Source organism: Schistocerca gregaria, chromosome 5, assembly GCF_023897955.1.
Source record: "Schistocerca gregaria isolate iqSchGreg1 chromosome 5, iqSchGreg1.2, whole genome shotgun sequence".
NCBI classification, from domain to species: domain Eukaryota; kingdom Metazoa; phylum Arthropoda; class Insecta; order Orthoptera; family Acrididae; genus Schistocerca; species Schistocerca gregaria.
In genome coordinates, this window is record NC_064924.1 from 409,520,846 (window position 1) to 409,541,299 (window position 20,454).

Genomic DNA, 20,454 nt, shown 5'->3' on the forward strand with positions numbered 1-20,454 from the left:
GTTCCTTGAAGCAGTATCCCTATAGTCGGAAGCACACGTAAAATTATCCGTGTTGTTATGTCCCTTAGGATGACCAGTCCCAAGGCAACGATCTGCAGTAGCCGACTGTTCTAGTGTTCGAGGCGCATTTGACGCTTGTCCCGTTCAGGCCAATATATGAGATGGAGCAAGTGCAAGAAATAGGACAGACATCGGATTTGAGCAAACCAAGATCATCCTTTTTTATTATGTTGAGTCATCAGTCTACTGACTGTTTTGATGCGGTCCGCAGCGAATTCCTCTCGTGTGCCAACCTCTTCGTCTCAGAGTAGCACTTTCAGCCTACATCCTCAACTATTTTCTGGACATAATCCAATCTCTGTCTTCGTCTGCAGTTTTTTCCCTCTACAGCTCTCTAGTACAATGGAAGTCATTCCCAGACGTCTTAACAGATTTCCTTTCACCATGTCCCTTCTCCTTGTCAGTGTTTTCCAGATATCGCATTCAGCCCCGAATCTGCGCAGATTCTACTAATTTATTACTTTATCAGTCCACATGACGTTCAACATTCGTCTGTAATACCACATCTCAAATGCTTCGATTGTCTTCTACTCTCATTTTCCCACAATCCATGTTTCACTACAATACTCAAAAACGTACATTCTTAGAAATTTCTTTCTCAAATTAAGGCCTATGTTTGATACTAGTAGATTTCTCTTGGTCAGGAATGCCATATTCGGCAGTGCTAGTCTGCTTTTGATTTACGTATTGTTCTGTACGTCATTTGTTATTTTGCTGGCTAGGTAGCAGAATTTCTTAAGTTCATCTGCTTCGTGATCATCACTCCGTATGTTAAGTTTCTCGTAGTTCTCATTTCTGCCCCTTCTCATTATTTTCGTCCTTCTTCGATTTACTCTCGATCCATATTCTCTACTCATTAGACTGTTAATTCCATTCAGTAGATCATGAAATTCTTCTTCACTTTCACTTAGGATAACAACGTCATCTGCGATTGCTATCATTGATATCCGTTCACGATGAATTTTAGATCCACTCCTAACCGTTACTGTGTTTCTATCATGTTCCTTCGATGTACAGACTGAACGGTAGGTACGAAATACTACATCCCTATCTCACATCTTTTTTAATCCGAGCTCTTCGTTCTTGGTCGTCCACTGTTATTATTCCCTCTTGGCCCTTGTACATATCGTATATTACCCGTTTCTCCCTATAGCTTTTCACAGAATTTCAAACATCTTGCACCATTTGACATTATTGAACGCTTTTTCCAGGTCGACAAATCCTATGAACATGTCCTGACTTTTCCTAAGCCTTGTTTCCATTATCAACCCCAATATCAGACTTGCCTCTCCGGTGGCTTTACCTTTCCTAAAACCAAGGCCGGCCGTGTGGCCGAGCCCTTCTAGGCGCTTCAGTCTGTAACCGCGCTACCGCTACGGTTGCAGGTAAGAATCTTGCCTCGGGCATGGATGTGTGTGATGTCCTTAGGTTGGTCAGGTTTAGGGGACTGATGACCTCAGATGTTCAGTCCCATAGTGATCAGACCAATCTGAACCTAAAACCAAACTGATCCATTCTTCTGTATATTATTCTTGTCGTCAACTTGGATGCATGAGCTGTCAAGCAGATTGTGCGATAATTCTCGCATTTATGAGCTCTTGGAGTCTTCGGAATTGCATGAGTGATATTGTTTCGAAGGTCAGATGGTATGTCGCCAGACTCATACGTTCAACACACATACGTGAATAATCGTTTTGGTGCCACATTCCCCATAACTTTAAAAATTCTAATGAAATGAAATTTATCCCTTCTGTCTTATTTGATTTTAAGACCTCCAAAGCTCTCTTAAAATCTGATTCTAATACTGGATCTCCTGCCTCTACTAAATCGACACCTGTTTTTTCTTCTGTCATATCAGGCCAATCTTCTCCCTCACAGATCCGCTGCTTTACAAATCCTAAAAGGGCCCTAATCTTTATGCTAATCGGTAAATACAGAATACTACCACTCGTCTCGGAAATGCTTCTTGTGTAAGTCAAAAAGGCCGTAGACCTTGGTGCCAGCTCTTTATTACCGTCGTTCACTCGTTGTGCCTTTGGTTGGTAGCACAACGCACGTCTGATACATCTTTCAGTGTAACTGTTCTGACTGAAAGTCACTTTGACTTCCAAATAGTCTGAGTTGCCAGACGCTCAGCGTGTGGGTCTTATTAACCAAGGAACGCTTTACCGCTTCATCCTGAGTCGAATGGTGGGAATTGTCAGCCTGTGGATAGAAGTCGGTGTGAGTTCAATTCCTGAAAATGGCATCTTCTAATGTGCCATCTATTCTCCTTCTTCTCAACACACCAAGAAAGTGAACGCCGCCTCCGTCTTGAAATGAATATTCTGGTCGATTGAATTCAGATGTTCCAAAAAGCGGTTTAAATTCACACTAGCACGAGGGCGCATAACGAAGATATAGTTTTCATATCTTACCACGCTACGCAGGTTTCAGTGCTGTCACTCGAAAGAACGTTTTCGAAGCTTTCCAGCCGCCCGCGGTGGCCGAGCGGTTCTAGGTGCTTCGGTCCGGAACTGCGCTACTGCTACGGTGGCAGGTTCGAATCCTGCTTCGGGCATGGATGTGTGCGATGTCCTTAGGTTAGTTAGGTTTCAGTAGTTCTATGTTCCAGGGGACTGATGACATCAGATGTTCAGTCCCATAGTGCTCAGAGCCATTTGAACCGTTGAACCATTTTGAAGCTTTCCACAGAGTGGTAATAACAAATGACAACGAACTACCCATCGCAACTCTGTTTTTTTGCTCATGGTACTGGTCATTGAATAAAAGGTAAGCGGAAGTTACACATGTCTAACCAACATCGTTAAAGCAGCACCAAGCTTAATCTCAGTTAACTGTAATGAATGAAAGGAACGCAGATGAGGTGAGGTACCACATTACAATATTGCTCTAGGATGAACATTTTACTTCTGGTTCTTCCGAGGGCCATTTAATTTAGCGGTGATTCCACAATAATACAAAGAATTTTGATAATCTTGTGCAACAATGGGCAAGCATTGAGATTTATAATCCCGGTTGTCTCAAATATTCGGGTATTTTTTCTGAACATGTCGTGATCTTCAGGGATGTGGTTAGCATGGACCCAAGAGCATAGCTGATATAGTAGCGTGACAGATGACAGTGTGTTAAGCGATATAAAATAATATACATCCGAAATTATATGATTATATTACATCATGAAACAAAGGAACAAAGCAATAAGAATTCCCCTGTGACATACTATATACAGTATATTACCCAAAGTGGTTTGCAGTGGAAGTGTCCTGGGTGAAGTGGGTTTGTTCAGACTGAGTAAAGCCAAGTAATGGTCTTGGTTCGTGGTTGATTGAACAACAGACTGCCTGAAGTGCCACGATCCGTTTACCGTCTCGTCGAATTAGGATTCATTTCTTTATTGGCACGATGGATGGTGCATGAGGGTGATCACATGGCCAACATGCAGTCCACATTCAAGCAGAGTACGCTAATTGGTAATTGGTCAGGTGTTTTGTGAATGGGAGCCATAAAAATTTACAACTTCTGCGCCAAGTGGGTCTCCACGTGTTATCCAAAGAGGGAGAGACTTATCTCAAATTTCGGCCTCTCTAAGCGTACGGTGTCTGGCAGGTCTTCTTCTCTCGTGAAGCGTTTATCCTGTTGGTGACTATCAATTCACAACAGTTGGGAGGACCAGGATTCTTGTATGAAATAGACGAGGCGAATTTTGGGGAACGGATACATAACAAAGGCCAGAAAATCGACGGACAAGGCTTTTTTTTTAGTGGTAGTCAGCGGGGGCCGAAAGATCACTCGAAGGAAATATTAAACTACTTTTCCTTTGGGACGGGTAAACTTTTCCCACCCAGTCGACCTCTTATTCAAAAATTCCACTGAAGAATGTTGGAAACATAAGTAGCCTTACTGGGAAACCGGCGTCTTCATTTCCCTCACCATTACAGGTATATGAAATCACTGCGTTCCTTGTTACCCTACAGTTTGTATATTATTTTCAGACATTAACAAGGCCCATTTTATTCTTGCTCACGGCTTATTCCTTTTCCGGAAGTTCGCTCAGCGACAGTATGATGTGATGGGCCGACTAGATCACATATCCTGTGATCTGATTCTGCGCAGTGATTGGCTGTTAAAACCAAATTGCGCAGTGCAATCTTCAGTTCAGTGTTTCCAAAGCTAATGCGCAGTATTTGATGGATTACATATTCACATTTGTATATTTTTCTGGCCTTCACTTTGAATCAAAATGAAAATGGTAATGGTAGTAGTAGCAGTAGTACTCTTCATGGTTTTTATATCTTGTCGGCATCTGCTTCTGTTAGGAGAACGTTGTCTTTAAGCCTCGCCTACTGACTTTCTAGTTCGTCCCATTCGAGCGAGCATTTCGTGTAATTGAAATGTACGGTCTACAGCTGATTAGAGCTGAAGCGGTTCGTGGAATAGTCGTGGAAGTTAATTTTGCTACTTCTGAGAAATCCAGCCTTTTGTGAAACACTGTACAGAAAAATCAGGAAATTCTAATAAACGAAGTCTTATATGGACACTATTAATAACGAAGCATAAATTAAGTATAATAACATTAATAGGAAAATTAAAGAGACCTTTGGAGAAAAGAGAACCACTTGCATGAACATCAAGAACTCAGATGGAAACCCAGTTCTAAGCAAAGAAGGGAAAGCAGAAAGGTGGAAGGAGTATATAGAGGGTCTATCCAAGGGAGATGAACTTCAGGACAATATTATGGAAATGGAAGAGGATGTAGATGAAGATGAAATGGGAGATACGATACTGCGTGAAGAGTTTGACAGAGCACTGGAGGATCTGAGTCGAAACAAGGCCCCCCGGAGTAGACAACCTTCCATTGGAACTACTGACGGCCTTGGGAGAGCCAGTCGTGACAAACCTCTACCATCTGGTGAGCAAGATGTATGAAACAGGCGAAATACCCTCAGACTTCAAGAAGAATATAATAATTCCAATCCCAAAGAAAGCAGGTGTTGACAGATGTGAAAATTACCAAACAATCAGTTTAATAAGCCATAGCTGCAAAATACTAACTCCAATTCTTTACAGACGAATGGAAAAACTAGTAGAAGCCGACCTCGGGGAAGATCAGTTTGCATTCCGTAGAAATAGTGGAACACGTGAGGCAATACTGACCTTACGACTTATCTTAGAAGAAAGATTAAGGAAAGGCAAACCTACGTTTCTAGCATTTGTAGACTTAGAGAAAGCTTTTGACAATGTTGACTGGAGAATAAAAAGTGCCTGAACATACTTTTGCACCTTAAGATAGGCAACCAGAGTTACTTTATTTGCCCGGGTGTGAGTGATGTAGGTTAGATGGCGTGACACAGGGTGCATGAAATACTTTCTGAGTTACTATAATTTTTCCCTCCAGATCGTTGAAATTAGCGTACGATTGATTTGAGAATCATCTTGTTTATTGATACGTTGGACGCATTTTGTTATCTGCTGTCTAAAGTTGGTAGAGATCAGGAAGGAGTCAGTGCCAGCAACTAACGTTAGATTACAACTGACTCAGCTACTCCATCAGTGCCGGCCGCTGTGGCCGAGCGGATCTACGCGCTTCAGTCCAGAACCGCGCTGCTTGTACGGTCGCAGCTTCGCATCCTGCCTCGGGCATGGATGTGTGTGATGTCCTTAGGTTAGTTAAATTTAAGTAGTTCTAAGTCTACGGGACTGATGCCCTCAGATGTTAAGTGCCATAGTGCTTAGATCCATTTGAACCCTTTTACTCCATCAGTCAACTCTTCAAGAGCCTTCTCAGAGTGCACTTAAATTATTATTATTATGCTTATATTACACGTTATGTTATTGAATAGTGCTTCCTTTGTCGAAATTATTGATTCGAGTCCAGTTACAAGCCTTAGAAAACTATTAACGAAGATAATGTGCACTTTTTGTACTCACATCAGAGATACGATGAGACCTACGACAGGACCGGTGACGGCTCACAACTGCCTGTAGAAACGGCTACATGAAGTATAGAGTGGCGCAGGGAAACGGGAAATTTCGAAATAACGTCATTTCCATGAATAAATTCATAAAATTAGTCATTTATTAACGAAAGTGAATGTATTCAGTATGCCATTATCTTTACAATCAAAATGTCCAAAAGTGTCCCTTCACTTTTTAAAGATGACATCGGAGAGATGTGCTCCCATTAGGCGTTCCCACTCTAACAGCCTTTTATGAAAACTCTGGAATGAGCGGTGTTGCAAATCTTGGGGAATGGCAGTGATTTCGTTTTCAATGTTCTCCTTCAGTTCATGGATTACTGCAGGACGTGTACGGTACACCTTGCCTCCAAGATATCCCCACAGGAAGAAGTCGCACACACTAAGATCAGGGGATCTCGCAGGCCGTGCAATGTCACCGTTACGTAAAATAATGCGTCTTCCAAATAATTGAGGAACTGCTGCCACCGATTGGCGAGCAGTGTGTGACGTGGCTCGGTCCTGCTGAAACCACAAGTTTTCGACGTTAAGATTAAGCTCGTACAGTCTCGGTGTAAAGCATTTCAACGTACCCAGCGGATGTTACTGTCACTGCACTACCATCGATAACACCATGACATGATACAGCACACCATATTGTGACCTTGGAGCTATGTAGTGGTCGCTGGTGAAACTCACAAGGATTGTCCTGTGCCCAATAACTAAAATTCTGTTTGTTCACGAATCCGTTCAGGTGGAAATGGGCTTCGTCTGATATCCATAAGTTACCAAGGAAATTCGCGTCCTCGTTGATTGTAGCCAATATCTCGCTACTAAACTCCATACGTGACGCTGGGTCTCGTTCATGTACGTGTTGCACAATCTGCAACTTATAGGGATGGAAGTCTAACTCGTGCAGTATTCTTTGTAAGCTTTGTCGCTTAATCCCTAGCGAAGATGCATGCTATCGAACGGAGCGGCGAGGGCTTCTCTCGATTGCAGCACTAGCAGCTGAAATGCTCTCTGGGGTACGTACCGTTGGAATGCCATCTGGAGGTTTCTTTTTCAAGGCAGATCCTGTTTCTTCAAAATTACGCACCCACGTTGTATCGCATGCGCAGATGGGACACGTCCATGACGTCCAAGCTGGTAATGCTGTCGAAATGTTCTCTACGCGGCAGTCGCACTATCACCATTTTTGTAAAACGCTCTCACAGCTACTGCACGTTCCGCGCCAGTCCAATTCTCCATGATTACTAAATGGCCATGATTTCACATCAATTATGCAAAGTTTCGAACATCTGCCGGCGCTACAGCGCTGCCAACTGTAACGTTCAAAATTTCCCGTTCCCCTTGCGGCACCCTGCAGATGGAGAAACTGGGAAAGTATAAGAAACAAGTAACACCAAATTTAAAACAACAAATTTTTTGCAAAACCTAGACAAATATCACTCTTACTATGGACTGTGTGCTAGATGTAAACGTATGTATTAATGTTTCAGAAAATAGGTTGTACCTGAGGGACTGACCAATAAGCAGAAAGATTCTGCTGCGATTTAAACAAGCAGACCTACAGTGCAACACAACGACATTCTTCGTGAGTCAGTATAACGATCTGCCGGGTTCATCCATTAGTTTGTCAGACACCTGCACAGTATCCAGTTAGAGTGGGCACAGGGACTCGACAAAAAAATATTGGCTGTCATATTGCAGTACTGTTCTGCAGAGATTTGCATTTATGACCTTGATTTAGATCAGTACAAAATCGTAGCTGCGCCGATGGAAACGACGTAACTTCTCGTGAACGGTACGACAGACAAAGAAAAGATGTGTTCCCTATCATTTGCGGACAGGAATGTGTCTAGTTAAGAGCATGTTCATTTTGACAGATAAGTGACAGATAAGTGATTTGGAGTACGCAGTCCAGAACAAACATCATTGTCGAGTACTCTTATCAGATTCTCTTAGATCTAACATCTGGCCATTTTCGAAAGTGACCAACCGGGAACGCTGAAAAATATCGTGCTCAACTAGACGTTCAGTGGGATTTCCCTGTCTCGCTATGACTTCAGATTCGGAACCATATATAAGCCTGCCTGCTCTCTGTTGGCATCAGGCTCTCCTGCAGAGATGTCGCCGACTGGTTTAGCTGTGCTCCTGGTGGTGGCCCTCTGTGGCGCCACCCCCGTGGTGAGACCTATCCCAGGGAGGCCACGTGTGGGTGGCCGTATTGTCGGCGGCTCCGCAGTCAGCATCTCCCAGTACCCGTGGCAGCTCTACTTCACCATGTGAGTTCTCAGTCAAGCGGATTTTGGGTTTCTGTCTCTAGAGGCGAAGAGGACCAGAAGAATGCATTCCGTTTGTAAATTATATATTCTTCGATAATATGAAATGTTACATAGGTTGAAGTCCAGACTCTGCATTTTAGTGCCACTAAGGAATCTTTGAACATTCCAGGGTAAAAGCAAAGATTTTGTAAATGATGACTCACTGAAAACCTCAGCTGCCGACAGGTATTGTTGTTAAACCTCGATGTGGAGAACTGAAAACGTGTGCCCCTACCGGGACTCGAACCCGGGATCACCTGCTTACTTGGCAGACGCTCTATCCATCTGTCCATCTGAGCCACCCAGGGCACAGATGAATAGTGCGACTGCAGGTACTTATCCCTTGCACGCTTCCCGTGAGACTCACATTCCCAACTGTCCACCATGTCTATAAGGTACAATACATATGTAGAATTGTGGACAGTTGGGAATGAGTGTCTCACGGGAAGCGTGCAAGGTATAAGTCCCCGCAGTGGCGCTACTCATCTGTGTCCTCGGTGGCTCAAATGGATAGAGCGTTTGCCCTGTGAGCAGGAGGGCACGTGTTCGAGTCCCGGTCGGGGCACACATTTTCATCTGTCCACATCGAGGTTTATCAACAACATCTGTCAGCAGACGATGTTTTCAGTGAGTCTTCATTTATTCCAGGGAAAAACTGCACGGTCATCAACAGTAACTGTTCTTTCGAGAACAAGTGACTGTCTTCGTATATAAAGATATTCTAGTCCCTAGAGAAGAAATAAATGTTATGTAACGCTTTATAGGCGACGCTGGCGCAATGGCAAAATCGTCCGAAAACTATTGTTCCTCAGAATACAAGAGGTATCGGTAGGAACGTTCTCTTTCGATACGTATCAAAGGTTACTAATGTCGTATTGCAGTACAAAAATCAGATTTTCTACAGCAGGTGTATACGAGTAAACTTGTTACTTTCCAAAATTAGCCGACGAGCTATATTACATGTACACTTTTCCACCTGACAGTATTCGCCATCCTAATAGATATAGCATTACCTTCCGCAGTTTATTGTTTGCTGTCTCTGCCGGTAGGTATGTGAGCTTCAAGCAGAGTTGCGGACATTATAGCAGGCATACGTCCACGTTGAAGCAACTGAAGCAATGTAATGGCTCTGAGCACTATGGGACTTAACATCTGTGGTCATCAGTTCCATAGAACTTAGAACTACTAAAACCTAACTAACCTAAGGACATCACACACATCCATGCCCGAGGTAGGATTCGAACCTGCGACCGTAACGGTCAGCGGTTCCAGACTGAAGCGCCTAGAACCGCACGGCCACAACGGCCGGCGAAGCAATGTAATGTTGTGGTGCTGGATGTCTTTTCTGCCTATAACCCGCTGATGTGCATAGAATCTCATTTCAGTTGTGTGGAATGTGTCCTCAGAATGTGAGATGGATGCTGAGTAATATTTCGAAATAATATGTAGGGAAAAGACAACTGAACACCAAGAAGTAGTTGTGCGACATAAGTGAACATTGGTAGGCTCGTTACTACACAGTAATAGGAACTCATCACTGTGCACGTTGAATTACTCCATCACACTCATGGCCCTGTGACACGGAGCATTATATTGTTGAAAAATGCCACGGCCATCGGGAAACATGATCGTCCCGAAAATTCTTTTCTGCCCCTTCATTATTTTTGCGTGCTGGGATATTTTTGTTGAGCTTAACAATCGTTACAAACTGGACAGCTCAAGTAGAGAGAATAATTCAGATGTATTGTAACCTCGAGTTATGCATTTGCATAAGAAACAATCTAGACCGTTGAGGAAGTTAATTTCATAAAAGTTTTCCAACACTAGTATGAGACTTTTGAAGATCCACCGGGGTTCGTACGTATTGTTACACAATTCGACAACGACTTAAATGAATAACGCAACACTTCTCGAAACAGGTTTGAACATTTCTTCAAATTACTGCCATGTTATGGTAGTTGACATTTACAGTATAAATATTTCATATTCCAGTGGTCTAGATATTAACGTAAAGGATCATGGTTTTCAGTACTTCTTTTATTAATTATGTGTGTTGTCGTGTAGGGAATAAGCAATCTGAAATGATCGTGTCAATGTTCATGGAATACCCGTATTGACGATTGTGGATAATTAACAACACGACTCGGCTGGAAGCACGAGAAAATCCTGTTAGTTTATGTCCCAGTGAGAATACACATGTAAAGGTAAGAGTCAACATAAATGTTATTGACGCACCTTGTCTTTCCCTCGTCAGGGGCAACTACATGTGTGGCGCCTCGATCATCAGCAACACCTGGGCTCTGTCTGCGGCCCACTGTGTAGACGGCTACTCCACCAGCCAGATGCTGCTGCGCGCTGGCACCTCCACCAGGGGTAGCGGTGGCACGACCCACAACATCGCCACCGGCTACATGCACGCAAGCTACTCTGATCCCGACTACGACATCGCTGTACTGCAGGTATCCAACGCCTTCAGCTTCAACAGCAACGTGCAGGCCGTGGGTCTGACCTCGTCGGAGCCCTCTGCTGGAACGTCGGTAACAGTCACCGGCTGGGGTGCCACCTCATCTGGCGGCAGCGCCTCCAACACGCTGCTGGCGGTGAACGTCCAGATCATTGACCGCAACACGTGCAACCGCTCTTACGGTTATATCACCAGCCGCATGATCTGCGCTGGAGTGACCGGAGGCGGAAAGGACGCCTGCCAGGGAGACAGCGGCGGTCCTCTGGTGTCCGGCTCCACCCAGGTGGGCATCGTCTCCTTTGGTTACGGATGTGCCTTGGCCAACTACCCGGGAGTCTACGCCAACGTAGCCAACCTCAGGTCCTGGATCCAACAAGCGTCTGGAGTCTAAGCCATGGGTCATCTTAAACAATTTTTTTGTCGAATACTTGAATAATGCATCACAAATAAATAAATAAAAGTTTCTTCTACCTTGAATCAATTTATTATGCATCCAGTTTTAAAATTTTCTTGTTTCGAAGCAATGACACATAGATTAAAATTTTCAAACGTTACAAATCTAGTGCTGAAATCGCTGTGCAAGAAAGTTATCATAGAGTAATCTTGATCCATCTCGTATTTAGATGGATCTATTGAAACTTCCCCTCAGAAAAATTAAGAATGATGGGCTCTGAGCACTATGCGACTTAACGTCTGAGGTCATCAGTCGCCTAGAACTTAGAACTAATTAAGCCTAACCAACCCAAGGACATGACACACATCCATACCCGAGGCAGGATTCGAACCTGCGACCGTAGCGGTCGCTCGGCTGCAGACGGTAGCGCCTAGAACCACACGGCCACTCCTGCCGGCAATTAAGAATGACAGTGCCGGTAAACCTCTACGTTGATTTTCAAACAGCTGAGCGAACTCAACGTACTCAAACATTTCTCTCTTTACTTATTCTGATCAACACTAAACTGACACACAATATTTTTAGCGCAACGCAGTATGACTTTCAACAATCCCTCCATAAGAATGGCCCTGACTAACAATAACCGATACCTTTTATTAATCACTTACCTCACAAAAATCTTCGTTACTCAAACTACTGCAATACAGCGAGCGCCAACACTGCCAGCTGAATAAAACATTCTAACTACTGAAGGCACTAACTACTGATAGGCGCTCGGCCTTTTAGCCGAGCGGTCTAACACACGGCTTTCCGGAGTGGGAAAGAGCGCCTCGTCCCCGGCACGAATACGCCTGGCGGACTTGTGTCGAGGTCCGATGAGCTGGCCAGTCTGTGGATGGTTTTTAGGCGGTTTTCCATCTGCCTTGGCGAATACGGACTGGTTCCCCTTATTCCGCCCCAGCTACACTATGACGGCGATTGCTGCGCCAACAAGTTCTCCACGTACGCGTACACCACCATAACTCTATCACGCTAACATAGGGGTTACATCGTATGGGGTGAGACGTTTACTGGGGAGTCCACCGGGGGCCAGAGTGCACAATAATCCTGGATTCGGTGTGGGGCGGCAGAGGGGTGAAGTGTAATGCGGTAGTCATCATGTGGTTGTGGACCACCGCGGCTGCAGTGGGGACGAAGCCTCTCCGTCGTTTCTAGTTCCATGGTTACAATATAATACAATACAATTACTGATAAGCACAGTTAGCAAACGACAGACTTTGATAGAGAACAAACAATGTATTTACCTTAATAGTAACCAACAGCACAACGCTACGCACTGTTCACATCCAACTGCCCAACACTACAATAGCAAATATTCCGACAATGAGACCCAGCCATAGATTGCACACAGCACAGTCACTGATTTTCATACAGAGCACTACGTGGCGTTACCACTATGAAAGCCTAAACAGCCTACTTACAGTATAAGCCCCAATGCTGAAATAGTTACAATATTTACAACATGCACCTTTTTGTTATTGAATACAGCGAACGGAATAAAAGTTTCTGAAGAGCAAAGCTACACAAAATTGAAAGCTTATAAGTACAAAACTAAGTATTATATGTTTCTAAGACTTTTGCAGTTCTAATCAAATCAACTCAAACATTTTTTAGCGTCGCCGTTAATGACACGCCAGATATCTAAATATCAAGATACGCTAACAATCTTGAGCCATAAAAGATTAGGAAGATAACGTATGAGTACACAGATGGATATTTATTTCTGACAACCACATACAGTGAACGAATGGAGCCTCACTACATAACGTAGAGCGGGTTTTTGAAATGATACGTAAAATATTTATCAAATCTAGACATGATTGTCTCAATGGGAATGCCGCGATCGTTCATTAAATAAAATATGGCGTTTCAGTCTTCGATCGCTATTCTTTATTTTCAGTTACCGGTTTCGGGCTAGCTGCCCATCTTCAGATCATATATTTAGTTACAGAGTAACTTGTCCGTACAGAATTCTCGGTTCGCTGCCATATATGATCAGAAGATGGGCAACTAACCGGTAATTGAAAATAAAGAATATCGATCGAAGACTGAAACGCCATATTTTACGTAAAATATTTGTTGGAAATTATTAAGGTTATATGGATTAACTGATAAGGAGACAATGAATAAAATATAAATGTCTTCAACATTATGGTGTGAGTTCCAGTACAACACTCGTGGCTGCCGCATCGCGGTCGCGTAGTGGGGCCGAGGCAGTTCCAGATAAGTTTTATAGTCTGACGATAATTTATGGATTTGTAGTTTTAGCTTGACGATGTCCACTATGGACAAACGGTAGTTACTGTTATTCTCAAGAAGGTTGGGTTATCCCGACTGAAACATAGGTGCAATCTAGGTAAACGGTGCAACCGAGGCTGTTGATTATTAAAATTAAAATTAACTGAATAAAATAGTAAAGAAAATATGTTTATGGTACTGCTTGACTGAAACACGGGATCAGTTCATAGCACGCAGGCTGAGGCAGCGAAGCAGTTGTCAGCTTGATAATGGAAAGACTTACGGTAGGGGGAGTGCTGTGTGCGTAGCCAGCGGTACACATCTGTATCACAAGATGATGCCGCTATCGAGGTACATTACACGCCAGGCGCCTCCCAGTTCCGAACAGTCACCTCTAGACTACGGAACTAAACCCTGATTTCGCTAGGAACCTGTCATCACGTCATACCCAACTGCAGGTTGTGTTGTCCACTGCCGAAGAGAGCTCTGACAGTCGCAACAATTTCGATTCCGCAAAGTTGAGCGCACGCGGAAATACTTCCGCCAGTGGTGGCTATGAGAAGACGCGCCCCTGACACACGTCTAGCGAGCTTCGCCGTTCCGACAATGCCGACTCAGCAACAGTTCCGCAGTGCTACCAATCCCGCCGACGAAAACAATCATAGCAATAGTAGTCGCTGTTTATGGACTATCAGTCGATCCATAAGAACTGAGTACCTGCCAAAGGTGTATTGGTGCTCATTTACAGTTATTGTGTCGTAATACTAAACTGGTAGAGACAACGAATATACTAAGAAAGTCAACTACTAAAGGCATGTATGAGGGGCTAAGAGAATAAGTGGTACAAATGCCTGCTAGAGTAAATTGAGTAAATGTCTGCAAATTAAATGGCTATATATGAATTATGTGAGTTGCTATGGAAACATCAGATAATCTTATCTAATGGTCATTTTGTAGGTACGGTTCTAACCTGTGCTTATGAATATTTTTTATGTGTTTCAAATACTTATACTTCTTGCATCTTACAACTTTTTATAGTAAAACAGGTACAAGGGCAAAAACATTTTGTTAATTGTACATCATTATATAATTTTTTTTGGTACAATACACATGACAGACATAGATCATTATATGTTCATTATAAACCAAGAATATGTGCGTAATTAATGCAAAATTAATGTAGCAAACTGAGAAACTATTGATAGCTAGCAAATACACTAAAATAAGAAAATAAATTGGTGTGGTTGCAACATGTATGAGGGATAATTCGTTCTCACTTTCTATAATCCTATGTCAGTGCCTTAATACAGAATCAGAATCATGTCCTTCTGTCGCATCTTTTGAGGAATGTGTTCCCTGGAGTAATACTTGTAGTGCTTTGCTGTTGTGTTGGGCGTTTATCATCCTTCTTTGCCAGTTCTACGACTACATCCTCTCCTTTCTCCACTCCCTCTCATTGTTTATCTTATTGCTCGCCTCCAGTCCAGGAATCTGACTGGCTACCAGTCTTCGACTGTCAGCTTGCTTTTCCAGTTCGGTAGTCTCTGAGCGACATCTCTTTGCCAAGTGGGTAACTCTTTTGGTACACGTGGCTCTAGCTGAACTATAGTGTGCGTCATTTACGACGGTGGCCGAGTTTAGTTTCGTTCTGCGCATCTGCCATCACAAAACACAGTCAGCCAATGAACAGAGAATGACGTTGCCAGAGCTCGACTGCAGCGTAGAGCACGGACGAGTGTCTTCAGTCTTAGAAACGTTCAGTCATAAATAAAGTAATTGAACAAAAGCAATGTCTTGATAGCAGACTTTCTTTTATGGAAAGTCTGGAAAAAGCATTCTTTATACCAATTGATTCATATTCTATTAATTAATTAAACCGAATAAGCAATAAGCCTCCTAATTAAGGCTATAGCAAGGAAAGGTGTTTGTATCATTCTCACGAACCGCTTTTTCGCAATAAAGAACAGTGGTAATTGTTTATTTCCTATTGTACTTCGACTAAACGTGCGTAATTCATTATCATACCAACAGTGTTTGTCCGTATTTTGCTTGATATTTTAGACTCCTCCAGGACATCTGTTTAGTGACCAGATGAGTTAGTGTAATGGTTAAGGTGTTTGGCTGCTAAGTGATAGGTTCTGAATTCAAACCTTGTTTGGTGCTTAATATATTCTTTACTTAATAACATTATCGAAGTGTGTTAATTCATGAATTTTATTCGTTTGAATGGAATTTTTTGATATTTCTAGTGCTTTGTCCCTTCATTATAATCATAATAAGTTTTCGGTTTTTCTAATTTTGTCCTCCAATATTTCTTTTCGCAGCAATTAACAACAGTGAAAAGGCACACATACAATATTAATGTTATCTGTTTTGTTTGTATATCTTATCTTCCGCAGTCGCTGTTCTATTATTGATATTGAGACATATTCTTTTGTGACACTATTAAAAGTATTATTTAGAGCAAAATTTCGGCTCGTACGTTGCCGAGCTACTTAATTGTCTGACGCAATTCTTTGCCTCGCTGCTTTGGCAGCATCACCATATTCAATGTTTTCGTCGACTGATGTATGTTCTGGCAAGTATTTGCTGTCTGTTGTGACAAACACAATTTTTTTGCGCACTGCGCCTCACTGACAATATATTTTAGTTTCTATGTTTTATTACGTCCACAATTCAGTTTTGTGTACTTCGCGAACTTTATTTTAATCAGAACTTTTTAGAAAAAAGCGAAATGACTCTGGTATAAATAAAACTTTTATTACAGTCTCGAAAGACGGAATATTTTTCAATATTACACACTACACCCATGTGGTACATATTTGAGATATTGTTGTACAGTAAATTTTATATGAAATTTAGGTATCTTATATACTTTCATTCTCAAAATTGTGGCAACTAAAATCGACCATACGGAAAGTATACGATATGGACTTTTACCTCTGCAAACTCTTCAAAATTTCGCTCAATGGTTTACTACATTTAATGCTGCTCAACAACTGCGTTGAACATCGAAACGAAATTAAGTCACTTATGGGGAGAAGGTATCAGTCAAGAATATGTGTAAAAATAAAATTTTTGGGCCAAATTGTTTTTGTAAAATCGAATAATAAGTGTGTCAAAGCAGTCGGAACACCACGTGTCTGCACAGGCGAGCAGTGCAGTGATGCCAAACTCACGCACAGCGCGGAATGCGGGGAGCACGTTTTTGTAGCAGCGAAAGGGTTAATGCGGCCTTGGTGGCTTCACTTCATAATCTACCCCCTAAACGTAAGTTTCCGAACTATACTATACTATGGCCCTGCTTCTCTTGGCGCGTGCGTCGTTTGCAACTGGCAACGCAGGAATCTCCCGCGTCTGGGCGGGCATGCGCGACCCGCCAAAATAAAAGAATTGAACTATAATTATGCTTGAACTGCGGCAGCGCTGGCGTCGGTTTTCGCAATCAGATCCGTTGTTTGTTCAACAGCTGATTTTACGCTTACTTCGATCGTTGATGAGATTTCGCGATCCTTCAAAGATAGCCACACATCAAACTCTTTTTCGACCTTCATTGCTTGGGTGTCTAGATGTTCTGACGTGCCTCAAGCTCTACATTTCATACACGAGTTGCCAAGTTTTGAACTTCGTCTTTAAGGCTAGTGTGAGCTATGTATAAACGTTGCATCTGACTAGTTACGTTTTGGACTAGGTCCGGTATTTCTTTGCATACGCTACACATTTCCACAATTTCGGAAGGTATACTACTCAATTGTTTCTCTAACATTTGTTCTCTTTGTTCGTTCTCTATCATGCACTTGTTGTTTTTTCTCGAAATTTTTTTCTGTTTGTACAAGTTTCTGATCGAGTCGACGCAAAAATTCTTGCGGAAGGGTCGGTTATAAGTGAACACACCGGTGTTTCATCCATCCTACCACTCGACTCGCCCCCCTGCAGAAGCAATGGAGTTATAGGTATAATTTGTTCATTAGTCTGTGGTGTATTATCTGGTATCCACAGAGCCTCGCCCTCCGCTTCATAAAGTATGTTTTCCGATGCGATGGCATGGTATTCATTTACATTCTGAACATTGTTTTCTACTTCCATATCTAGCAAATGGTGCTCGTCAGATACAGGTGGCTTTGCCTGACATACTTTACCCATAATGGATTTAATTTGGGACAACTAAAAGTGGAAACACTAACGCAAATGTACATATATCCCTTCCAAAACAAAACACACAAATACATACACGAATTAACTCACTACAAAGTTAGCACTGCTTACAGCTTTTACCGAGGATTTCTCATGTGCGTATGGCCTCGATATTTCGCACAAAATTTTCAGGACTCTTGCACTTTAAGCCTTACCTTTTTGTTATAAAGGTTTTGCTGTTTCAATTTCTTTCGTTTCCTTTATCAAGAATATCTTCTTTCTTTCATCTCAGGGTGTTCGTTGCTGTGCATAAAAAACCTTTTACGTAGACATTAATATCACACAATGGTTATGTACGTTCGTAAATCACATAAATATACATATATAAATTTTCATGCCTCGAAGTTGGGAGTCAAATGAAGTATCTGTTCGAAAGGAGTAGTATATTTATTTATTTATTTTATTTATTTGGTGACTTTAAAAACACTCATAAATTTAAGTGTGTGGTCCAAATGAAAATAATTGTTAACTGATTTTTACTTCCTAGAATATTAAGTGAGAATGAAAACAAGAACAGTATGATAATTAGCCTCGGCGTATTTGTTCTTTAAAGAGCATCGGAGTAAGCTTAAAAGTAAAATCTTAAAACTAATGTTGCTCTGCGCTGCTGCTCATTGCTGTGAAAAAATGTTTGTTAAATGTTAAAGCAGGCGATCATTGCGCTTCCGCTATGATTTCGCTTTTTAGATCGACACGTAATGGCATCCATTGAAACAACGGCCGCTATTATTGTCGAGCTGTAAACGTCTTAAGAAAAATTAAACCAATGCAGGGAACTTGACAGAGGGCTCACTGTACATTGAAATAACTCAAACAGAAACTTTAACGTACTACATTAACAAGGTTAACAGCATAAAAGCTTACATTACTTTCGTGAAACAAGCTGTCTGCTTCTTAACACCACAAACAAGCGAAGGAATAGAAGAGAAAAACAATCTAGGAGCGTTCTTCTTCCTTATTAACATCATAGAGATTATTACATTTTAAGAGTTTACTCCTTGATACTAAGATTAAAATTTAATATTTACAATAAAACATGGGTATTTTCCGCCGCCTACGCGGTCGATGAAACACATACGTTTCGTGTACATTTATGTGGTGGTATAATATTTCTCGTTCCAAGTTTTTTTGTTTGTTTTAAATGTCTTTACGACACAATCGTCGCTGGGACGGTGTACAGCCTAAACTTATTCATGACAGAGTCAGAACTATGGAGCAAATATCTTTTACTTATTTTACTCTCAAGGGATCCAGACAAATAAGCTTAACAAATTTTTGCTTGGAGCATATCTTGTGAAATGTCACGTGGACCACTTGCACTCTCAGGCCCTCATATATGCTGCAAATAAATTATATTTTGTGTTTTACGTTGTGCCGGCCGCGGTGGTCTCGCGGTTCTAGGCGCTCAGTCCGAAGCCGCACGACTACGACGGTCGCAGGTTCGAATCCTGCCTCGGGCATGGATGTGTGTGATGTCCTTAGGTTTAAGTAGTTCTAAGTTCTAGGGGACTGATGACCACAGATGTTAAGTCCCATAGTGCTCAGAGCCATTTGAACCATTTTACGTTGTGTACCCATCTTTCTGATATAGAACCGGCCTCATATACCATCCTGTGTTGAATTGTTGTTTACTGCCATGTTGGATGTTGAATTAGACTAAATGTAACTAGTTATGACATACCAACGGGAGACAGCGTTGACTACAGTAAGTAGCTTCAAATGGATGTAGTCTGCAGCAGTTTCGATGAGAGGAAAAGGCTTGTACAGGATAGACTAGCACGCAGAGCTGGAACAAATCAGTCTGCAGCTGAAGACTATAGTACACTTACATGGTGAGAGTCGCTTGTAATGGGACACCCTCCTCTAACATTACTTTCCCTCGACAGTAGTTGTTGATACCACTATTATTTCTCGAATGTTGGACACGTCAGTATTACCTCAGTTGCTTTTCTAGAAACTATTATTTAGTTTTATACTCAGTATGTAATATATCAAGATAAAATTTATGAAAAGGATTACTTTATAAAATATTGTAGTTTCAATGTTATAATCTATAAATACTAGTTCGGAATCTATAGTTAAACATTTTTACAAACATTTGAAATTAAGAATTATTTGCACATTTAAAATTTGTATTATTAATTACGTAATCATGTACATTTTACTATATTTTTGGATCCATTTATGAAAGAATAACCAAAATTAACAATGTAACGAAAACTAGTAGAAATTTATATGTGAAGAAAAATTGTAAACCGTTTGGAATGTTGTTATTTCCACAGAATGAAAGAGTCGTAAGCTTGCATCTGATGTGATCGGAAGTGTTTCTGTATAACAGGTGCGAACAATGTAATTTCGAGTTTGTTAATGTGAAGAAGAAAAATTCTGTTTGATATCCTAAAATGTGAGACAATCAGTGGAACATATATTTAAGTAAAAACGTCTGCAACAACAATCTTTCAATTTGTTTAGTTCAAACCAACCGTGAGTACCTGATGTTAGACTTTAAGCTTCGAGAATTAGACCCCTAGACAAGAAGAACTGAAGCCATCTCAACATGACAAAATAATTAAACTTGAAAGTTTATTGTAATCTCGAATCTTCATAAAAGAATTTCCTTATTAATTACGAGGACTGGGCGTTGTTTAATGTGGACAACAGATGGAAGAAGGAAGGAGGAGGGGGGGGGGGAAAGTTTACAAGCTTTTGTGTTCCAAGCGTCCTGTTGCTGAAATAACAACGAGCGTCAGTAGCTCAGTT

General features: G+C 41.7%; 1 protein-coding gene across 1 annotated transcript; it reads left to right on the forward strand.

Annotated features, from left to right (window-relative positions):
* The first annotated feature begins 8,105 nt into the window (after positions 1-8,105).
* On the forward strand, positions 8,106-11,285 carry LOC126272498 (trypsin alpha-3-like). Its single transcript, XM_049975388.1, has 2 exons — positions 8,106-8,305; positions 10,599-11,285. Exons 1-2 carry the CDS (start codon positions 8,148-8,150, stop codon positions 11,197-11,199), a joined length of 759 nt encoding a protein of 252 aa, XP_049831345.1. The 5' UTR covers positions 8,106-8,147; the 3' UTR covers positions 11,200-11,285.
* Positions 11,286-20,454: the final 9,169 nt, after the last annotated feature.

Bases quoted from the DNA above. Each gene is read 5' to 3' on its own strand.
- LOC126272498 (XM_049975388.1), top strand. From the start codon at position 8,148: ATGTCGCCGACTGGTTTAGCTGTGCTCCTGGTGGTGGCCCTCTGTGGC. The intron at 8,306-10,598 runs GTGAGTTCTCAG...TTCCCTCGTCAG, and splicing joins TGGCAGCTCTACTTCACCAT to GGGCAACTACATGTGTGGCG.